At 33.9% G+C, this 24,462-nt stretch overlaps 1 protein-coding gene across 2 annotated transcripts in view; it reads left to right on the top strand.

Annotated features, from left to right (window-relative positions):
- Nucleotides 1–24,462, top strand: part of ASCC3 (activating signal cointegrator 1 complex subunit 3) — a 249,666-nt gene that overhangs the window by 170,406 nt on the left and 54,798 nt on the right. For both annotated transcript variants that reach the window (XM_085056274.1, XM_085056275.1), the window contains exons 22-32: nt 1,733–1,887; nt 5,608–5,706; nt 6,182–6,350; nt 8,210–8,430; nt 9,802–9,887; nt 11,323–11,489; nt 11,625–11,770; nt 11,879–11,999; nt 14,009–14,151; nt 24,060–24,197; nt 24,301–24,421. In XM_085056274.1, the coding sequence (XP_084912400.1) occupies nt 1,733–1,887; nt 5,608–5,706; nt 6,182–6,350; nt 8,210–8,430; nt 9,802–9,887; nt 11,323–11,489; nt 11,625–11,770; nt 11,879–11,999; nt 14,009–14,151; nt 24,060–24,197; nt 24,301–24,421 (1,566 nt within the window). The remainder of the gene's footprint in view (nt 1–1,732; nt 1,888–5,607; nt 5,707–6,181; nt 6,351–8,209; nt 8,431–9,801; nt 9,888–11,322; nt 11,490–11,624; nt 11,771–11,878; nt 12,000–14,008; nt 14,152–24,059; nt 24,198–24,300; nt 24,422–24,462) is intronic.

Consider the following 24,462-nt stretch of genomic DNA (forward strand, 5'->3'; position numbering starts at 1 on the left):
TAGCTGAGATAAATAGTCCCATTTTTTTCAGAATGCAGATGACAAACTGTAGAATAAGCAAAATTTATTCTTTTTTTTTTTTTCTAGACATGACTATTTTCTCAGTCAGCCTTCGTTCTGAGGGTTTTAATATTTCTTACATGCCATTGATGGCTTCTCATAATGTGACTAGTAAAAAAAAAAAGAGGGGGGTTAAGGGGAGAGAGTTTTATAATATTTGGTAGAAGTCAGTAGCGAAGCCTTACTATTCCCTAGCACATCATTGTAAAAAAACCTCAGTGCTTTCCTGTACAAACACAGTTCACTCCACACGCTGTGATAAAGAAAGAGATTTTTGCCATGAAAAAATGTACTTACCTACATAGGTTTATTGAGTCACATCTTTGAATATGTGTCATCTGCCTTTATTTGACATGATTTCTGAAGTTTTATCTCTAATTGCAAAAGCTAGTCACTGTGCAAGTAGGCTATAATGCTGCATATATCATCAAAGTGTACCAACACAATGGGTTTGGTTTTTAATAATCCATTTGTTAGAGGTGCAATTATTTTACCAAATGCAAATTAAACTGAGTAAATATGTATTAAAACTTTTGGTTAGGGGTTTGATTCTTAAGCAAGGTCACCATTCATTACTTCGGAGTATAAACACCTGTATGAGACAAATTTGCCAATTTGTTAAGTAAGAAAAACTGAAAAGGAAAAATCAGTATCAAGAGAAAAAAACAGCAGTTTCAAGATGCTATGCTCCTAAATGTCTTGCAATTACAGGAAAAAGTTTGTCTCACCTGTTCACTTAGCACATAATGCATATAATAGGACTTTTTTTTTTTTAATGGTTAAGTGTGCACTGGAACCACATAAAAATATCAGAAAATATCAGTAGCCATTGTAAGGTAGCTTTTAACAGGAGGTATTTATGACTATCTCAATTAAAATCTAAAATATTCTCCACATAATTACCTAAGCAATTTCAGTGAAAACGTAATAAATAAACCATCTTTTCCTAAATAAGCTAGAAGGTGGAATAAGTTCAGGAATAATTTCACTGGTACATACTTGGTTTTATATTTAAAATGAAGAACAAGGAAACAGAGATTTGAGCTATAAAATACAAGTAGGACATCTTTCTAAATAAATATAATCACTTTATTGCTTTATTTACCATCATTATGATAGCAAGTAAAAAAACATTGTGACCTTTAATTTTTCCTTTATCTCAGTTACACATTGGTATATTCTGAAAGATCAGAGCTGCTGTGAGATGTTTACTTGTGGGCATTTTTAACCTATTAACTACCTTTGTTCAGTTTTATGAAAAGCATTCTGTTGCTTTGGATCATTACACAGAAATTCAAAATAAGTAAAAAGCTGGTGTTCATGCTCTGAAAAAGAGCTATATGGCTTGGTAAGAGCCTGGTCAAAAAGTCAGTGAGGGAGAGGGAACTAGCTTGACATAATGTTTTCAGTTTGAATTCTTAATGGTTATTTTAACCCCTTAGTTATAGCCAACAGGGGGGTTAATACTGATTTTTCAAGGCTCTAAATTGCTAATTCAAGTTAAGTATTACAAAATATTCAGACATGCCAGGTCAAGAGAGTCAGACATTTGTGTACCCAAGAGCAAAACAAGCAAGCAATAATACTTCTCTCTAAAAGCCTATTTGAAAGTCAGAGTTGAATTATTTTTCCTGGAAATGCAAATTGGTTACACCTGATGTTTTCTTGGCAGGTCATATGCTGCATCATGTGAAAATTGGGTTAAAGGTGAAACAGTGTGTCCATCAAATACCCTCCATCATCATGGAAGCAACGATCCAGCCAATCACCCGCACTGTGCTCCGAGTTCGGCTGAACATCGCTCCCGACTTCACATGGAATGACCAGGTAAAAAAAGAGGGAGGAGGAGGCAGGAGGGGAAGCATTAGTTTAGCTTCAGTAAAGGAGATGGTCACTGGGAGTCCATAGCTGTTTGGATAAGAAAAAAAGAGCATTTTTTTTAGCTAAAAAACAATTTTTATAATAGGAATGGAATGACCTTTATGACTTTTGGCGAAGAGAGCAGGCAAAGATCATCTTTTTATTTCTGTTAATTCTTATAAGATTGGGCTGTGTGTAATATGTTGAAGCAAATGCTTAATGCTGAATATTAACAGTAATCACACACAGATTAGAGTTCTATGCCCAGAAATGAAAAGCAAGAAAAAGGGAGACATGAATGGCTCTCTGAACTATGAATGAATGTCAAAAAGAAAAGCCTTGAAATGCAGTTCATGTATGCCAAGCTCTGCTTTCTTCCTGGCTTCACAAGTGCACATTCACAATATCAGTGCCTTTTTTCTGTTGGGACTTGTCTTAACAAAAAAACTGAGCTATGTTTGGAATTATGTTCCATCAGTATTGTATAGTGCAAATTTATATGAAAGGAGTTGTACCAGTTGCACATTTAGCTGTACCCACATTCTTTTATTCAGAATCTGTTCATCAGAAATACATTTGAGATAAATCTAAATTAAACATAAATGTCCACATGGGGGCATTATATTGTTGCTGTTACTTCTGAAACTTTTTGCAGGAATAAAAGATACCTCAACGGGCAAATATCATTTTCTTCTTTTACACTTGTGAGAGTTACGCTTAAAATAAATTATACTGAAATATGGATTAAGTATTTGTTCTTTTATTATTAATTTTAAAATCCCTTAGATTAGAAGTTTACCTTAATCATAAGTAAATGAGAGTTTTATTCCACAACATTTAAATTACTTTAGAATTTCATTTCCCTGCTGTAAGGCATTTTGTTTTCTTGTGGAAGTTTCACCAAGTTATCTTATAAATGGGAGATTAGCAATAAAAATATAGAAAGTTTAATTTATTTGCCACCTAGATTTATTGAAGAAATATTTGAATGGATTCCTAACATGAATTATGACATTTTTTTCTGCCTTATTTATGTGCAATACTTCAGAAGGGAAAAAACTATTACGTTTTAGGATTGAAACAAGTTTTTATTGTTCAGTCTTTCATCCACTTTACCTGTAGTCTTTTTTTTAAAAAATACTGGGTTTTGTATGAAACTTTATCTTAATATAAAATAATTTCTCAATCCATTATCAGTATTTTCTACAAAATCTAGGTTCTTCTATATTTTTACAAGTTAATAAGGGGTCCACACAAAATTATGCTGTTGTTTTGATTCTGAACTTTTAACATTAGAGCAGAATTTTATCAAAAATCTGTTTTCTGCCATGACCCCTTTATACAGGTTTTCTGATGCTTGCTTTGGAAACATTATGATTGTTGTGTCAATTAAGTTTATGGAGCTGTTTTTATGTGAATTTGTTTTTTGGTAGTCATAAAATCTTGGAAAAGTTTGGGCTTTTTTTTTTTAGTTCTCTAATGTGGTGTTGATTTTCCTGTTTCTTCAGTAAATGAAGCTTCTATCACAGTAAATAACTAAAGCTGTTAAATTTTAATAGTCTCTGAAAATGAATTACTGTCTTGAATTTAAGCATTGGCAGTCTGAAACTGCTTCTCCATCACCACATTATTTTAGCAAGCTTTTCAGAAGATGGCTATAGAAACTTACAGGTATACCTATAATTGGTACAAAAGTTAGTTGCTAAAAAATTCCATCCAAAGAATTGCAGTAATCATATAAAACCAATTATCAAAACTTTAAGTACCATACTTAGCTGAAATACCATGCTTGGCTAATATTTCATGGTTTTAAGATTGTTTCTTTATGTGGATACTTAATTCTATAATGATCTCATCAAAAATTTTGCACTTGACATTACAAGAGGAAGAAGGTATGTTTTTTGTAGTCATGAGATATGATATCAACTTGATCTTTAATGGCTTTAGTTTTCGGCACAGGAAGCCCTTAAGTTCAATAAAAGCATGTGAGCCACATCCCAGAGAAAAATTTTTATTCTATTGTAAGAGGCAAAGGACTATAAACATAGCCAGACAGAGCAATTAAGCCTTAATGCATCCAGGAGGAGTCCAGCAGAAACACAGAATAATGCAAATAGTATGAGTTAGCTGAGTCATATGTAGTTTTAGAGAGATGGTTGCCCAAAATACAGGTATGTGCCAGTTCTTAAGAACTCCCCAGAGTTCTTGAGAATCATTACTGGAGAAGATGTTACATTTCCTGTTCCCAGTTTATTCTGCTTACCCCATGCAGTTTTTCATGGGGCTTTCCAAAATTGGGTTGCTGTTACAGTTAATAATAAAATTTCTGAGCTTTGAACTTAATTGCTTCCCTTAATTCCTCTTTTCTCTCTTAAATGCTCCTAAACCCTGGTGAAATAATTGTTCCACTATTATTTTTCAAGATGTCGACTGCATATCATTTCAGTTTCACTGCTTCAGTTCCCAATGAAGCTGCAAGTGAAATTCAAATGTAATGAAAATGAATGACTGTCCATCTATTTGTCTATTGTGCAAGTGTGGTCAAAAAGAAAGAAAAACACCTTAGTTTGAGTCTTTGTACATAGTTTTGCCTTCACAAACCAGTACAGACTGTATTCCGGCACAAACACAGTAATGAATTATGCTGAAAATAGTGTGTGCCCTGTGAATCAATACCAGATTCCTGGAGCATTAATATTACCATTAGAAGCAACTATGCACTTTGTCTTTTTTCCTATCAATTTTAGGAATAATTCCAACTTTTTTTTCATCTCCTGGTTTTGCAACTTACCAGAGTTCTCATCAGAAACACTAGAAATCTACATTCATTCATAAAGGAGTGTATCTTTCATACTCCTTTACTAAGCATTTGTCTTATTTTCCTAGACATTTAATTAAAATGCTTTTGCATTGGCAAAGGTTATTTGTTTTGACAAAGAAACAAAAAATCTTAATTTAGCATCCCACCTAGCTATGATTTCTGGCATTGTTGGCATTGCAAAGTAAGGTGCACAACAAAGCAAACAAAAATCTTGTTTAAAAACAATGTTGCCAGGTGGCGGGAAAATCATCAAGAGACTGCTCTATTTATGTTCTTCTCACTTCACCTGTAACAATGGCTAGATCTACAGCCTTCTGAATCCACCTGCTATATCTTTCTAGAGGAGAGGGGAAGAGAGAGAGAGGAGAGGAATGTCACAGTTCAGTGTCAGTTTTTCCTGAGAGAATGTTTTGGACGAAAAGCGAGCAGACAGTTGCAAATGAAAATCCTCTATACAGAACCCAAAGGTAGAAGTGCAGGGAGACAGAAGGCGTTCTCTCTTCAAGAGAGAAGAGAGTTACTTAAAGAGAAGGTGTTCTTTCCAAGGAGCCTAGAGGGAACCCTTGGGGTTCAGTCTATTTACGAACAGCTGAAGCACAACCTTCAGCTGCATTTGTATCGTGTTCATTTATATTATATGTACTTTAAGCAAACTCCTATTGAAACATAATCATTAAGCAGACTGATCTAATTCAAAATATTTTTCTGTTACCACTGGTTTCTGGATTTCTGTATTCCTTAAAGAGCCTATGTCATTCAGAAATTCATTCACACATATATATATATATATATATGTATATATGGAATATATATTCCTAGAGAATCTTGTTACAACTACAACAAAACTATCTTTTCTGCTCTTAAAGGTACATGGCACTGTTGGAGAGCCTTGGTGGATTTGGGTTGAAGACCCTACTAATGATCACATTTATCATTCAGAGTACTTCATCATTCAAAAGAAACAGGTAATGAGTGGACTTCATTCAGAATCTCATAGCAAGACAAAAACAAAGTTAGTGGGATGTCAATTTGTCAGGTCAAACAGTATTTTGACCTAATCAGACTTTCAAACCAGTAGTACAGCTTTCAAATTCAGATGTACTTGACCAGCTTGGACTTCCACAACAATGTTTTGTAAGCTCAAATATCCCTTTTTCTCTTCCTCCTTTGCTGGGACAGTTAGTTTCGGGTGATAAAGACTGTAATGGTTTTGTCTGTTAAAGAAAAAGGTGAAGAGCCAGCATTATATTTATCCTTCAAAGACTACAGAAAAAAAATTCATTCCCAGCAGTGAAATATTTTGTAAAGATGTAAGCATTTAATACACAGAATGGCATACATTATTGTTTTGTGTTAGCAATGCTTATGGTGAGGCAAACTATGATTTTTCAAGTTACTGACTTGTCTGTGCAGTAAATATTCTCTACATGTTTGCACTAGGTCATTACTAAAGAACCTCAGCTGCTGGTGTTCACAATCCCGATTTTTGAACCTCTTCCTTCTCAATATTACATTCGAGCTGTGTCCGATAGATGGTTAGGAGCAGAGGCTGTGTGTATCATAAATTTTCAACATTTGATTCTTCCAGAGAGACATCCACCCCACACAGGTAACTTCAAAATTGATCATTTTGCTTTAACTGATATTGCTCATATTGGGGTTTTTAATGGGTTTTTAATGGCTTTTTTTGCATTAAAACTCTTACTTCCGTTTCATTGTAGAAAAGTTTATGGAATTTCATTTTGTGATATTTCTTCTCCAGCTCTCCAAACTTTTCAATTCCTGAACAAAACGCAGGAATTTCCATCTCAGTATAATACCAGCCTTTTAGTTACTCCAGGTTCTCTATAAAGCATAAGAAAACTGAAGCTGTCAAATAAAACTAAGCAAATCCCTGTGATATGATTTGTCTTAGCTTAGTGCTTGCAAGCATTACTTTTATTCTGGACCGGGTAAAAATAATCTTAGACTATCTTATAAATGGCATTCATCAAATAAACAATGCAAAAATTCTGAAAATATTAAACATTTTACTATTTTTGCTGAGATGCATTTATCATAGGAAGTGCTGTTACAGCACTGAACATCACATTTCGTCTTGTCAAGTTGCGGCCTTCCCCTCCCCCTCCTTTTTTAACACTTGGCACAGAAGCATATGTTTGTGTTTTGCTTCTTTTTTTCTGGATACATAAATTGCTTTATACATTCATTGGGCCTGATGTCATTGTAAAACCTTTCCAGAGTAATTACATTTGGCTCATCTAGCAGTCTGCTAAGTGAGTGCCTTCAGAAATGCACAGTTCTCATACAGTGTTGTCCTTTGGCGTGCATAAATTCACATGTGTTTGTGAAGTGTTTAGCCATTGTTGTACTGTACCTACGCTGTCTGGAAAAGCATGTGTAACCTTTTTATCTAATTGACTGATCACTGACTACTATTCAGAAGAAACAGAAAGATATTTACACATCACCAGTTATGGAGCCTCTAGGATTTATGGTAATTGATTTCAATTCCCATCTGGTTCCCACTCAACAATGAAGTACGTAGAGGCTCTGCTAGGCAAAAATACCCTTCTTTCTCCTCAACAGAGCCCAAGAAATCACTGTTTCAGTGGTAATGATAAAACAGCCATAAGGTATCAGTGAAAAGCATGTGAAGAATATTAGGCATCATTGCCTTGGTAAATTTTATGACTCCCATATCATACCTTAATGTGAAGCACCCTGAAAAGACAAGGAGACCTCTAGCCACAAAAAAAAAAAGACAGCCCAAACTTCAAAGCAAGCATCTGCATAGCAGAATCACTGCAGTCTCCTTAATTTGGTAGGATTCCAAATCCAATCTGGTTATATATATCATCTTCCAAATTCCACAATCTCTAATTGTTTGGATAGCAGATGCCCTCAAGATATATCGAGAATCATATATTGAAAAGCTGTTTGTTTATTTATTATGTCTTTAATTATACATTTAAAGGATTAGATGCAAAATTTAGCTGTACTCATCTGATTTGTGTTACTCCATCAACTTGGAAACTCCAAAGAATCCTTCCTTCTTAAACAGATTTTTTTCCCTTGAACTTGAAATACTCCACATTCTGTTATCATGAGAAGCTGGACATATAAAGATCTAATACAGTGAGTTAGAACTTATTACAAGGGGGTAAAAAGAAAACAGCTATAAGAAAAATATTAATATATGCAAATAGCTGGTTCACAGCTATTAGACTACTTAAAAAATTACATGCAGAAATATTTCAGAGCTATAAAAACAAATTTTCATTTTTCTTCATAGAAGTGAACAATTAGCCAAATGTGTGTTCTCTGCCATATGAGATATTAAGTAAAACATTTTCCAATGTAAATTGTTCTCCACCAAATTACTGGTTAATATATTTATCTTCATAACAAGCTATATCATGTCATGGCATCTCTTGTCACGCACTTACGATTATTTTGTGGTTTTAGAGCTTCTGGATCTTCAGCCTTTGCCTATCACAGCCTTGGGACATCGTGAATATGAAGTCCTGTACAAATTCACACACTTCAACCCTATCCAGACACAGATATTTCATACCCTTTATCACACAGACTGCAATGTTCTTCTTGGAGCGCCAACAGGTTCTGGAAAAACTGTTGCAGCTGAATTAGCCATCTTTAGAGTTTTTAACAACTATCCCACATCAAAGGTTTGTAAAATAGGTTTACTAGAATCCTTTTGTTATTAACATTTTTTCAGCAATAAAAAAGTCTAGAAGAAGACTATGGGAAACTGAATTTTATTTTCTCCATTTTTTATCTGTCTGGATACAAAATGGTACTGCATTTTGTACATTATGCTTTTATTTCAACTGTTTATTTTAATCAGTTGACAACTAGAGTTAAATCTACAAACATGACATGCAGGCATGCTGGATTTCCTCTTCTTCATCTCCTTCTACTAGCTGTAGTACTGATTTATAGCTATTAGTTCCCTTCCATGTGAATGCAACTAGCCCAGTGTCTCTCTTATTTAAACAAATAAGTTTCAATTAATTACTGCAAGCCAATTTTCTTTTCCAGCTTGCCCCAGTGTTTTAAATTGCCTGAAAACTGAACAGCTCAGCTTTTGGAATTTTGTTTTCAAAGGGGATATATATCTGTTTCTTGACTTGGCCATATTGTCTTAGTTAACCACATTTTAGCTTTAAAGTCTTTGGAAAAGATCTTCGTATCTGACTGGAAGATTTTTTAAAAGTATGACCTTTCTATTAACTGAAATTGTGTACATAAATTCCTTAATCATCTTTGAATTGAAATATCTTTATGTAATTCCTTAGTCCAAGTGAGGTAAACAAGTCAGTCATGCACTTGCAACTTATCTGTGAGACAAAAAATAGCCAGTTCTCAAAGGAATATATCTTTTAGGTTTTAATAAAGCTGAAAGCCTGGCTATATATTTTAAAGAATGTATGTGAATTCTTCATGTAGCAGTTTCTTCACGTTCAAAAGCTTTAGAATTTTTAACTATAAATCTATAAGTAAATGTTGTTTGTACATGTGAGCGTATTCCTCTCTGCACTGCAGGCTTCTTTGAGAAAAATATTGTGACATTTTGCTTAAAATAATCCATTTTTTTATTTCATTGTTTTAATAATTTAATGACATAAGAGTTTTAATAATTTAATGACATAAGAAGAAATCAGTTAAGATATTGTTTGCTAGAAATTCTGATTATTTCTGTTCCAGAATGTTAGCGTGCAGATTTTATAGTCATGGCAAAGAAACTCCCATTATTTGCATATGTCAGTTTTGATTTTAAAAGGTCTGATAAATACTTCAATTTCAAGAAATTATTGTTTATCTGAATTTATTTGTTTATTAATTACTCAGTAAACAAAACAGTATTTTCAAGCATTACATCTGTTTTAAATATAATCCTGTTGTAGGTCATTTAAGGGACTCAGACCTTATTTATTTTATAGATTATAAGTATGTTCAAATCTCACAAATAGTGTTGTAGGTACACTTAAATAAAGGTTTCTTCTTTAACTTCTAGTTTTGTGACTTTTCTCTTGCAGGCAGTGTATATTGCACCCTTAAAAGCACTCGTCCGTGAGAGGATTGAGGACTGGAAAGTTAGGATTGAAGAAAAGCTTGGTAAAAAGTATGTTTCCCTTACCTAATCAGAGAAATGAGAAGCAAAAGAACAGCTCATCAAGTATGAATAAAATCTACAAAACACTTATGAGTATTTCAAAAAGGTGTTTGGTTTTATACTGTCCTTCAAATTTCTAGTACTTGAAAAGTTCTATCAATAGTCACTGTAGTGATAGATCAAAACTAAGATCAAAAATGTAGTGATAGATCAAAATCAAAACTAAGAAATTGATACATTTTGATACCCAGCTATTTTCGTTCTCATTGCCTGCCAGCATAAAAAATAGGAAGCTCAGATTTCATTCCACAGTATCCTTGGCAATTGAAAATGTAAGTCAAAATAAGCTTTCATTAGAAACCTCAGCTCTGAAGAACGTGCGGGACTTGCATGAACTGTATCATAGTAGTTGTACCATGTCCTTCATATATAAATTAATATCATTTCATTCCTTGGTAACATTAATTTCCTGGTGATCTTCTCAGATGTTGGAGCTCAGGTATTAATTTATGATCTATAAGCTATATCAGTCATGTTGATGCTTTCCAAAATTATAGTTTCCGGAGTTAAAAATTTTATCCATAGGATGCGTTATTTAGCACCTTCGCCATTTCTAAATATTGCTTTTTTCCTGAATTAAGCTCAAAGCACACCACAAGAGAAAAAGATGCTGCTCTGTATACATGAAATTGCCAGTAATACTCCTATTGTTATGACAGCAATGAGATAAAATATTTTATGGTAACATTTCTTTTTTAAATTTACAGTTACTTGTGACTAAAATCTTGAACAGAATATATACATTACTTTGAGGAATTTTTGTTAGATGTGCAACTGGATGTAGAGTGTGTCATTGAAATGTCAAAAACACATTAAAATGGATCCATCTAAAATGATGGATCATCACAAATGCTGCAAACAACTGGAAAAACTCTGCTAATATTCTGCAAAAAGTAATTTCAGGCTAATTTCTGCACCAGTCTTATTGAACCTTCATCAGCAAGTGCAATACACACTGTTTGGCCTCGTTATTCAAACCAGAGATCTATGCAGAGCAGCAGGCAGCAACTTGGTAGCCTTCTAGAAAGCTTTCATCCTGTCTATGACAGAATGTTATGATTCACATTACATCATACCGGTATTATGTTATCTGCATTTTGAAGAACTAAGCATTGGTTGGGACTCATATTTGTCCTCTTCTTTTTATATGGTTTTGCCAAGGAGCAGTATTTGATATTTATATGGTATTTGCTAGGAAAACAAAGAGACAGGTTTATTTGCTTAAAACAATTTTGGAAATCCTGTGAAATGTATTTGACAAGAAGCAAAATTACTTTGTTTAGTTTTGTTTCTTTCCTCTTTTAAGAATTTCAGGAGTGAATAGTTGAACATTAAGATGTTTTAAGGCTTTGTAAAGCCAAGCCACTGTCTTTCTTGATTACAGGGTTGTAGAGTTGACAGGAGATGTGACTCCTGATATGAGAGCTATTGCCCAGGCTGACCTAATTGTTACTACCCCAGAGAAGTGGGATGGTGTCAGCAGAAGCTGGCAGAACAGAAGCTATGTTCAGAAAGTTGCCATTCTTATCATAGATGAGATCCATCTTCTAGGTGAGCATGTTTCGCTGCTTTTGATCAGAATCATTGCTAAATTTGAAGTACATTGATACTTGCAGTGTTAATATACTTTTTGACATCTGTTCCTTTTCTTTTTCTCTGTTTTTCAACTGAATTTTCATTTACTAGGGGATGAGAGAGGCCCAGTATTGGAAGTCATTGTGTCTCGGACAAACTTTATCTCATCTCACACAGAGAAGCCTGTAAGGGTAGTTGGTTTATCCACTGCTTTAGCAAATGCCAGAGACCTTGCTGACTGGCTAAATATTAATCAGGTATGAAAAAAGTTGTAGAAAATGGATATGTATTTGTCCTGCAGAAAAACAAAATAGCAATTTGTAAGATAATTCAAGGTTAAAGTTGAAAAAACTGTTCTCTTGTAGATGGGTCTGTTCAACTTCCGACCGTCGGTGCGCCCGGTTCCTCTGGAGGTGCACATCCAGGGCTTCCCTGGCCAGCATTACTGTCCTCGCATGGCCAGCATGAACAAACCTGCTTTTCAGGGTAAGCAGCCACCTCCTAGACCTTCTCCTGCTTTCTGTAAAAGAAAAAGGGACTCTTCTTGTAGTTTATTTGCAGCACATTTGCAACATGTGTTACCGTATGCACTCTTGGCATGTATTGGGGGAATCTGCTCTGCTAATGGCCCAAAGCTATTTGTCTGAAACATATAGTGTGCTGCAAATGCAACATGTAACAGAGGAATGTAATGTATTTAGAACAGCAGAATAAAATTAGTGTTAGTGAAGGGGAAATAAAATGTGTTTTCTCTTAGTGTTTGACACCAGCAAGAAATATTTGTGTAAAAATATTTGAAATTTAAAAAGCAATAAAACCATTCATATTATTAATATGCTGAGGTATTTTCATATGGACCACTGCATGTAAGCATTTAAAAAATTGTGAACAGAAGTTGCAAGTCAGGCTAACCTCCTATAATTCTAGTTTCAAAGCAATAACCATAAAATTCAAAATTTGTAGTGCATCCAGATATGCTTCTGTTTCCAATTTTTTATTCTAAACCAAGCTGGCAAGCAGCATAGATTTAAGAAAAACTCTCTTGTATTTTATTTGAACATGTTTTGTTTTGGTTGCATAAGGAATATTTATTATATCAATTAAAAATAACCTCCAAAATAAATTTTGTAATGTGAACTGCTGTTGATTGTGAGGTGACATTTGTGAGGGGACTTTTTAGCTCCTTTAATTAGCCTTATGACAGAAGCAAAGTATTGATTGTGGACTCGAGACCAATCTTGACAGCTCGGATTATTTACACCTCCACAAGAGCATTGTACAAAAACACTAATGAACAATAAATCTGTCTTGGGCTATTCTGCCACACCTGTTCCCAAAGCAACAAAAATCCATTAGATGCTGGGCTTTTAAAATATATAGATAAATTGGCATATATAGTTGTAAGAAAGAAATACACATGAATTATCCTGTTTCAGTAATTTCGCAGCTACATCGTGTGAGTATGTGCAGGAGCACATGCTGGGTAGCATTCATGGGCTGGGGAAGAGTTTGTGCTGGTGGGCAGTATGAAATAGTTTTCAGAAATTAACAATACATAAATTTAATTGCTTCAATGAGAATTACATGAGAAAACACACAAATGGGTTTATAAGTGGTTTAGAGAGAGTATTTGAAATTTTAGGTACACCTGTTTATGTTTCTAGTGCTTGTTGATGTTAGAAAATCTGTATAAATATGATTTATTGAAGGCTCTGTTCCCCACTTGTTTGACATGATACAGTCAAGGTTATTTTAGCATTTTCATGGCAATACTTATTCTCGAGACCATAAAAATTTCATTGCAACCTGAAACTCTTCAAGCATGGGCTGAGCAAGAAAATGCTTTTTATAAAAGTTCTAAAACATAATTGGTTTAAATATATCATAATTGGTTTGAATATATCAGACTAATTAGTAAACACAGAAACAAAGTTCTCTTGTACTGTAATGCTCACTTTCACAGCAGCTGTTGAAAAGTCACTTTCTACTTTTTTTACCTTTTCTGCTATTGGTAGCTTGAAATGACACTTTGTAGGCTGACATGAGTTTATGGAGTTTGAGCTCTGAGTCAGTCAGAAAGCAAATTTTAGACCTTTATGGCAGTTAGTCTGAGACAATATACCCCAATAGTGTAGAAAAAACATTAACATAATTATTAGGCTGAGATAGAGGAATTTGCAAGCTTTGAAGTCCAGAAAGCTTGTCTTAAGTGTTCTGGTGTTTTGTTGGGTTTTTTTCATAACTGGTTCTCTTAATTAGATTACAGTGATCCCTGAAGTAGCAGGGAAAACTGACTGAGACTCAGCTAAGTGTTTATGGTCTTTGGTTCAGAGGTGGTGTATTGTCTCCTCAGTTGTATCAATAGAACAGAGACTCAGTAGACATACCTGTGTGTCATCTGCAGAGAGACCTATCAGCTGTCATGAGATTGCAAAGAGAAGCTCTAATTTTTGTCATTAAAGGGTCTAATTCTCAAATTCTGTCTTGCTCAACAGCAATTCGAAGTCATTCTCCAGCCAAGCCTGTTCTTATTTTTGTGTCATCCAGACGTCAGACAAGGCTTACTGCCTTAGATCTCATAGCTTTCCTAGCCACTGAGGATGATCCCAAACAATGGCTGAAGATGGATGAAAGAGAGGTAGAATCATTTCACCTTCCTTATTTGTGCTTTGCTTCTATTTTATTGATGTTTGTTAAAAAAAAAAAAAATCTAAAACAAAAGAGTCATTTGAGGGTAGATCTTGAAAGAGTTGTGCATATGCTAAATTTCCGTATCTATTAAAAGTAGTGTCAGCATTAAGGCTGTAGAAGCGTCTGTGCAAGAGCTGAACTTCAGAACACAAACTCTTTTATCTTTGTTTTTTCCTGCATATATCTTATTAATGCTACTTCCATGGTCCCAGACAACATATATCACATGGTGCAAGTCTTTGATACCAAGATAAGACAAAGACTAAAAGAAAGAGGGTTAGTGCTCTCCAAAGTTTACAGCTGGACATCTGTGACATATAGATGTTGAGCTGAAATCTAAACCAAATCTCTTTCAGTGTTTTAGGAGAAAAATCACCCTTCTCAAAAGATGCATTAAGTATATGCATATATATCTGTGTGAATATATGTACCTTCGTATACACATGCATCCATCTATATGCATAAATAGATGATTGATAGATAGATAGGTAGGTAGGTAGGTAGGTAGATAAATGGATAGATGGATAGATAGATAGATAGATAGATATACTCCAGAACCAATCTTTTTAGCAATGATTCAGTCTTGCATATCAATTAAATAAATCCATTATATTTTTAAAAAGTTAAGATAGCTTCTGCCAATATCTTTGTTATAAGAACATAAAGATTGCAGAGTCAAACACTTAGATGTTAAACGATGCTAAAGGTTTGTTTCTTATTCTTTTTCAAGCAATATAATCTTTAATTGCATTTCTTTTTTCTTTAATCTTCTTTTGTTTACTGCAAAATGTGAATGATGGCTAAATAATAAACAACCATTCAATATTCTCTTTTATCTACATTCTTCAAATTGTATACCAGATTATATTTCATTCATTCAGTTCAGCACCTGCTCTGAATACAGTATTATTTATTTCCTTCTACACTAATGGTCCTGATTATTGTATATCATTGCTGAAAAACAGGTTTTTTTGGTTATTATTCAGATTTTCCAGATTTTGGAGACTAGCTTTTTCTGATTGTAGCAAATCTTCTACTAGGAATTTCTGTGATAATTTAGGGCCAAAACAGCAAAATTCAGGAATCATAAATAAAAAATCTGAGTTGAATACTATACGAATATGTATATATCGTGAGTTTTTTCAATGGTTATACAATTGTAAATATTATATGCCAAAAAACTATAAGTTTCTATATTATATTGTGTGTGTTTGTTTGCTCTTTGCCAAAAAAAAAATGGTTTTTTTCATAGATAAAGCATAACATCTGTATCCTTCCTGTTTTGGATGGATTTTGAAATAGAAAATGGCTGTCTTGGCTGAAAAACTACTAGCATAAAGGCATATCTTAGCTTGATGGTGCTTTTCCAGCTGTATAACCTCTATTTAATGTTTTCGTGAACCTAGGGGAAACATTTCATTTCCAAGTTATTATTACTTAGTAGAGTGCTCTAGTACCATGTGCTGGTTTACTGTAGTAATCTCACCTACAATTAGAATGTGCATCAGGCAGCTTGCCCTAAATGACTTGCATTAATATGAATAGTTTCCCCATGTTCTAGAAGCCACTGCTATTCCAAAAAGAACCATAACTGAAGCTTCTTCACTTGTTGGAAAAGGGTTTTCTATTAGGAGTCTTTGAATTTCATGTTTCAGAATAAGCCTCTGAAGGTTTTGAAACAGGAGCCAACAAGGACAAGCAGGCTTTGCATTTATTAGTTTAATAACATTTGCATATGATTTGTATTTGAATTAATAAGCTGAATGTTTGGAGCATGAGATACCTACCAAGTAACTCAGTTCTGATTACGTAAATGTAAAAGACTGAGGATTAAGTTCTAAATAGTTATATCTTACCACTATTATTCAGAACACAATTCTGTTTGAAGTACCCACAATTTCAAGTGGACATTTCTTTGGGTAATTATGGGACTAGTTTGTAGTTTTGTGTTTTAGATGAGCATGATTAGCCTGAGTTTCATTTGACATTGAGCCAAAGGAAAAAGCTCTAGTAGTGCTACATGCATAGTGTATATGCAGCCTAATTCTTTCATAATAACCTAATAATAATAAAACCTAATAATAATTTAGGGAGGTTTTAATTTAAAAAAATTAAACTCAAGTAATAGTAAGGTCAGGTTTAGACTAGGTGAAATAGACAAAATTCTCTCCATATCACTATAATGTTTTTAAGTTTGAAAAGTAGAACTAGCAAGTACTTTATAGTAGGTATTCCATGTCTTAAATGCTTGTCCAGAAATTTCAGCTGTTTCTCGATTCCATATGGGATAAAAATGGAGCAGTTAGAAGAATTAAATTGTTGTTGCCTTTTAAACAACAATTACTTTTCCTGTCAGTTTTTCGCATTTGGTTGGGTTTTTTTGCCAACCACAGTTCCTTTAGGGGGACTACTTACAGACAAATTACTTTATTTTCAAAATAGTTGTAGTTCTTAATTGTGAAGTATTTTGAGATATATGAAATTTTTCATGGGTGTATACAAAGTTTGCAAGCTGTACAGCAGACCTTGGCATTTTTCTTCAATTGGCCTTATTTGTAATAATATTCTTTTTGGCTGACATAAGATTCCTTTGAGAACTCATTAGTTAGTTTAGTTTAATGGTGTAATTGGGTTTGCTACATGATGGCTAAAAGTTCATCCATTTATGTTAGCCTCCCAGTGGGTAGATTTCATAAGGCTTCTTGAAATGTTGTAAAACAATGCCAACCATAATAGCTTCTAAAGAGCTGATATTGAGGTAGAGACAGATTCTTACAGCCATTAAAAGTGTTTTTTCTATGTTACTCTCTGTGATGATATCAGAGAGATTCAGGCCTTGTGGGGGTGAGATTGGAATACAGCAGAGACTAATACCGGATTTTTTAAAATTTTGTTGTTACCAATACTGGATCTTTGATTACCATCTATGCCATCATCTTAACCTCCCTCATCTCCTCTGCAGAGATTCTCCCTGTAGTGGTAAAACAGGCTCAGACTAGTCTGAAGCTTGTGAGGAATGATTCTGCTCACAAACTTCCAGGCTGCTTTTCTCAGTACTCTCAGATAACAGGCAAATCCACCGCAATTTTTGCCACCTGTCTCCAAATATCAAATTCAGGCAATATATCAATCAGGTATATTTCAAATGACATGAACTGGCATGAGCCTTCTGGAGTCCATATTTGTATGTGTAAGTGACATATAGAAACAACCCTTCAGCTGTTGCCACCAAAGTAGATAACAGCACACCTGGATCATGGAGCAATCATACAAGGTGTTCTTTCCCTCAAAGCAGTCAGTATCTAACAGGTGCAACTGAATTATAATTGAGAAGGAATTTTGTTTTACATGCATCTGCTGAAAAATATATATGTTATAGGCAGCTCCATTAGGCTTTGGGAATGGTTCTTCCTGGACGCTTTCCTTGAATTTCGTGTCTGATGTGTTGGATTCAGAAAGTTGAAAGGTATTCGGAAAGTTGAGATAGCAGTCAGTCTTCATAAAACTGGCCAGTAATTATTGAAAATTGCTTTTTCTACTACTGGTCAGTGTTCTAATCCTGCTGGACCTGTTGCTGCACTACAATAGTTAAATTTCTTTAATAGATTCTATACAACAAAGTTTCAGGCTATGTGCATACTTTTTGTGAAGAAATGACTGCTCAACGACTGCTCAACGACCTCATGTGTTACATAAACTTTTGTCTGACCAAGGAAGCCTCCAATGATGTTGAAATACCCTGCTTACCAGGATTTGTAGCTGATGCTTTAAAGCTCATCCCTACATTTTCCAATTTCACATCCAGACATTCCTCAGGATTTAAAAAAGACAGCTACAATTTACCCAGAGTATCAGTGGGCAGTCTCTAGGAGAAGAAAGAATAGTTACCTTTAGAGTCTTAGAGATGTTTCTTAATTTTTCTGTAAAGTGTGTTGTCCATACACATTCCAAAATGAGCTCTTTATCCCTCTTACAATATGCCCCAAGACTGAGTTTATTTTTCACCAAAGAGTGAAGAAGCAGCTGCAGAAACTCTCTTCCTTGCCATCTGCAATAATAGCAAGGACTTTTCATTAGACCTCACTCTGTAAAGATTGTCCTGGTTATATTTTTGAGGCACAGGTGCATCATGACAGAAATGTGAATGGGCAGTGCATCTCAAAGAGAAGACTGCATCTGTAAATAGAGTAGTTCTTCACTTCTTTTCTTGTTCTTCAATGCCAACATGCCCATGGAAAAAGAAAATGTTATGCTTACTCTGGGTTTTTTGTATAATCATTAGAGGATTTTTAAATATACACTTCCCGGCTAAAATTCTAATTTGGACTTGTCAGCCAGGACTGTCATGTTCAATCTTGTGATTCATTATTTTTCTTGTTAAAAGGGACGATAGCTCAGATTATCCTTTCAGAAACAGACAGTGCCACCAGTTTCTGATTGTCAGCTTGGGTAAGATCAGTTATACTGTTCTACATTGGGAGCTGACTAAAGAGGAACAAGTCCTTCTCTGTCAGAAATTGCATCTACATCTGCGGTGGCAGAAAATGTTGCAATCTTTTTACAACTTAATTTATTAGAATCAAGTTTTCAGTTTATTTATTTTTCTCTAATGTTGTTACAGCTTTTTGTTTTTAACCTAAAACAAAAGTACAGAAGTAGTATTTATGGTTTATTGTTTGAAGTTAGAATGCAGTTCTCACCAGCAGACAAGCAGGGTGTTTTCCTATTTGTTTGGTGGGGTTTCTTTAGAAATTTATTCCCTGTCCAGAGACTCGGATTCATTTTTTTTATATTTACAGTGCAAGAAGGGAGAAGAAAAGGACCAGTGTACGTAGTTTTAACTTTAACCACGATGGTTTTGCATTCTCCTTTGTGCATCATTTTGCCATCTGCATCTTGTTAAGACTGTTCTTTTTGAAACCTCTAGAAATAACAAATATCCTTTAGCACAAACATACCTACAGTAATATCCAATAGCATTCATATCAGATAATAATTTGCTTCCACCAAATTCAAAGGCCCTTGAATGAAGGGCATTCATTGACTCCAAAAGAATGAATCAAACCCATAATGATTTTGCCATTTTAGACATGTGAGTACACAAACATGTGTGCTCTAATTATGGATTAGTTCATGTGTGTTTGTACACTATGTGGCAATACACATAGACATACGCATGAATGTTAATTAAATTTTACCAATAACTCTGGATTGCATTGTTAATAAAAACAAATAAAAAAAATCCAAAACCAACCAAAAATCCTAAGAATTCCTTGGAAAGACAAAAGATGGCTTTTCCTTCTCTAACCTTTAAATGAAATAACCTATTATCTCCATGTTAATGTTTTGAGGTAATGTTGTGCTATAAAACAGGAATAGATGAATTTGCTCTGTGTCATGAACAGGAATATTGCTGTAATTTAAATGTGCCATTTAGTGTTAAATGTTTTACTCTATTATTATGCTTTAATGTATTATTATGTATTATTAAATATGACTTAATAATATATCTCAACTGTTTAAACCACATTTGAAAATTTTCCTTGAATAATCTTATTTGAGTTGGTTTAGGCATCTTGTTCTGTGTGGGATAGTTCTGAAGTATAAGCCAACTCTTCATCAAAAATAATTTTGTAAGATGATTATTTTTTCTGCCTTTAAAGATCAGGAGGGTACCCAAGAATGATTTCTAAGTGTTTCACTCATTATAGAAGTTCAACTTCCTTCTACAAGATGTTGGTTTTATGACACAAAAGTGTGTCATAAAAATTAACATTTAGTTATAACATGGAGATGTTTTTATTTCACTTAACATCTGTAGCAGATGTGAAATATGTAATTATTTTTGTAAAAGACTTCATAACTTTCACGATTCTTTTGTTTGGCAGATCTTTCTTCTATTGGGCATTTTAGACAATTGATAAGCATTATTCAGTGGCATATGGTCTGAGTCTGACGTGCTTTGAAAAGAGTAGAGAGTACTAATAATGAGGATTCTGTGAAAATGGGAAAACCAGCACAACAGATATGCTTTGAGAAAGTATGGGGTTTTAGCATCTTGAAACAATATATCACACTCAAAGGGACAGAATTGGGCTGCACAATCTGTTAGCTCATTCTTGTCCAATCTGGTCTCCTCCTTTCTTTTGGAGCCAGCATTGTCATCAACTTGCTGAATTATACTCTGACTGGAATGTATTTCAGGCACAGGGTAATGTATCTGCTTAAATGGAATCCTATCTTTCTACAAAAGCTTTTTAAGTATAATAAATTTAAAATACAAAAAAAAAGTTCTATTAGCTTAAAGTAAATGGTTCAAGAGTTTACATATGTGCAGGAACAAAGAAAATGACTACTTAGTAGAGAAAAATCTGGCTTGTTCAGAAATTAGAATAGAAAATGTAGAAATAAAGTTTATTTTTTAGAATAAATATTTTGCAATGCTACTAGATTCCCAAATTGGTTTCCAGGAGATATTTTTCTTTCTTCATCAAAAAAGGACGTATGAAGGATAGCAAAATCTTTCAGCATGGGCCTGATCCTGCCTGTCTGTGAGTCCAGGGAAAAATCTCTCCTGACATCAAGTTCCCTGCCTTGGTGTTGTATAGGGTTTTTTGATGCCAATACAATGCATATTTCCGTATATAAATTTAATATACTTCTTTCTGTTCTTAAGATAAAATATATTTCATTTACTCGTCTATGACTAAAACATTACTGTTGTTGTTTTAGAAAGATAAATAGTAATTGAGTCATAACAATGCAGCAATGTTAGATTTGTTTTATAGTCACAGTGCTGTGTCTGTTTCTGGTTAATGAACCTATTAATTATGCCATTATTTCTTAATAGAAAGTTTTAATAATCTTACACTACACTGACATAAAGGAGTTATATTTTTTAATAAATTGTCATGAGAATTTTAAGCCTTGGATTGTGCCTATGGGTAAAACAGTTATGTTTATTACAATGATTTATGTGAAAGTAAGGGGTCAGCTAAAAATGACTAGGATTCCCTGCTGCTAAAATGACAGGATAGCAGTACATGGGCCAGTGCTCCTGCTAAGGGTTCTTTAGTTTTCCTGTGGTAAATTACACTGCTTTGCAGGTATGACTAACAGCACCACAGGCTGCCGCTGTAATACAAGTCAGAGGGGGAAGAAAAATAACCACCACTGATTGTAAAAGCAAGAAGAACATCTTTGAATAAATTCCCAGCAGTGTGAATTTAGGACATTTTTTGCTGGCAACTATATGGCAGAAAGGTTTAGCTCAGGTTCTGTACTGGAAATAGCTCCCAGTGTAAAACCGCATCTGCTGAAGGAGCAGTCTAATTGCTATAGACTAATCCCAGTCAGCTAATTTGATCCCTGTACTCTTCTAGAGGGAAAGGGAGTTCAGATTCATTATTTTCCCAGTATCACGTTCTTTTGATGTGAATAATTGAATAAATGTCTTTGGAATTGGCTCATTCGTTTACGTTGAAGACATAACTATCATAAGGTGCTGATTCTTGGGGGGGAAAAGGAAATTTAATTCAGCAATGTAGTATCTTTTATCAGTTCTTGGATGCAGAAACTGAGTAAAATGTAATGCATTTTTTTTGTTTATTCTTTGCATATTTACAAATTTTCTTTTGCATGCTAATTTCCTGTTAAATATATACCTATAGCTATTACTTCTCAAAGTGTGCACATAGGCATAAGGAGCCTATGCAGTACTAGTACCAATTAATAAACCCATAGTAAAAATTCATTCATAGGTTTGATAATTTTTTTGTATTGTATGTTGATGACCATAATTGTAGAGAAAACAGTATACATATTCTCAATTTGTCCAGATATTTTTTATTCTTAGAAGAAAAACTCTATAAGATGGGTCATAATTCATGTTGTCTACACTGTAGTCACATGTCTACATGTTGACTAGAGAAATCAAAGGTTTGCTGATTGTATCTAGATAGATAAACTTTATCCTTTAACATATTTTCCTTTCATTCAGCTCTACTCTCTTCAACTTATCTACCCCTCTTCTTGCTTCACTTTCCTAAATGGACTTATCCCCTCTTCACTTCTCAATTCATTGTTTTTTTTTTCCTTTCTGCTCTCTTTCTTTTCAGTGTTTTATAGACCCTTTCACTGTTTTCTTCTGTAAGCACCCTTTTCTTTTATATGTGCTAGATCAGTTTATACAACAAACCTTCCGTGTCTTACAGTATACTAAATTCTCAGGAACATCCAGGCAACTGCATTGTGAGGGCAAATAAAGTTTAGGAGCTTTCATTGACAGATCAAATTGATTGATCTGTCAAAACTTGAACTTTTTTTTTTTAATTAGTTTCTCAGTTACTGCCATCAGTTGCGGTTCCATCACTCGAGATTACTTTAACAAATAGACTTTTAAAATGCTTTGCAATTTGTTCTTCTTGACAAAATTGATTGATTTACAAGATCTATACTGTTTGTTGGTTTGTTTGCTTGTTTTAAAATTCTCAATATGAACTGTGATATTCTCTGCCTTTTTCGTACCTTTTAAGGATTCCTTTTATAATAGTAACAACATGTTATTTGAGTTTAGATATGTGAATAATTTTAATCACATTAAGGTCTTAGAATTATAAAACACAAGAAATACATAGAGAGGTTACAATTTTGATTGTCAGAAATGAAACACCTCTGAATCCTAAGCCGAAATGAGGATATCACTGTGGTCATGCATGTATCATATCTCAGTACTTTGGAGAAGTTAGTCTGAGATGTGGCTGAACACTATGTCCAAATTATTCAGTTACCCTGACTAATTTGTTCTGCTCTACTATTTTTTCTCTAACCTTGTCTATACCTCCCATGACCATGAATGATGCTGCCCTAAGTATGCAATATCATCATGCCACTGCTGGTGGCACCAGGAAACCACTAATAAGAACATAAATTTTAAAGTTCCTGGCTATAATTATATTAAAATCACATAAAGTAATAAGTGACCTTAGAAATAAAACAATAAAAATTATTTTGAAGGGTAGAATCACTTAACAAGACAGTTTTGTTTGTTATTACTAAGAGGCTTTTCATAGAGGTCATCTACAATATAAATAAACTTATTATCAAATTTATGACTTTAACATGTAGGCAAGGAAGACAGTTAAAATGATAGTAGTGAAAATGATTCCAAGTAGTCATTGGCATCAGATTTGAAAAAAATAGTAATAGTAATAAAAATAGCTTTTTATCTGGACTTCTAAAAGTTTTAAATGAACACACTTAATAGACGTTGGATTATACTACAGCGTTTGAGTCTATAAATTACAAACTCACACTAAAAAAAACTTTCAAATTAATTTGCATTTCAGCATGTGAATAGGAAGCTTTCTTGATGAATAATAATTGCAAAATTAACAAACTGAGGAACTGTCTATCTGTTCAAAGGCATTAGAGAGAGTGAAATTTATTTTTCATGACTGTTATTATGTTACTGGTTGCAGGGATTTGCTATGTTTTTATACCAGTTCTAACCCCTTTGATTCTAGGGATTGCATTAAACAAACACAGAACAGAATGCACAGTATTTGCCAGACCTGTCAAGATATTTTCAGCATTTTCATTTCCTTGTCTGTGTTACTTAGCATGTCAATAAAGTCATGTGCATTTTATATTCCACCCCTGTTGTTAATATAGTTTTATTTTTTTAGGCAAAACTAGTCTTTTCAGAGACTGAAGAAGACTGTTTTCCTGCTTACATAAACACCATTGAACAAATTATCATTGCTACAAAAATAAAAGAATAAAAATAAGATAGCTAAAAGTTTAAACTTTCTGATTAATCTGTTTTAAAGCATGCAATTATTCTTTCTGTTACAGATGAATGACATTATAGTCACAGTTAGAGATTCAAATCTGAAGCTGACACTTGCTTTTGGAATAGGCATGCACCATGCAGGTCTGCATGAAAGGGACAGAAAAACTGTGGAAGAATTGTTTGTGAACTGCAAAATCCAGGTACATGTGTTCTTTTTGGATCCTGCCATAATGAGTTTTACATGGAATTTTAAAAGTTGGCTTTTTGTTACATATACCTCATTAATCTTTCTTTTTGTCTTAGGTTCTTATTGCCACAAGCACATTAGCTTGGGGTGTAAATTTTCCAGCTCATTTAGTAATTGTTAAAGGAACAGAATACTATGATGGAAAAACAAGGCGTTACGTGGATTATCCCATTACAGGTACTCACATAAATTATGGAAATGTTCATATGCTGAAATGT

The sequence above is a fragment of the Lichenostomus cassidix genome, chromosome 3, assembly GCF_008360975.1.
Source record: "Lichenostomus cassidix isolate B80296 chromosome 3, HeHo_3.0, whole genome shotgun sequence".
Classification (NCBI taxonomy): Eukaryota; Metazoa; Chordata; class Aves; order Passeriformes; family Meliphagidae; genus Lichenostomus; species Lichenostomus cassidix.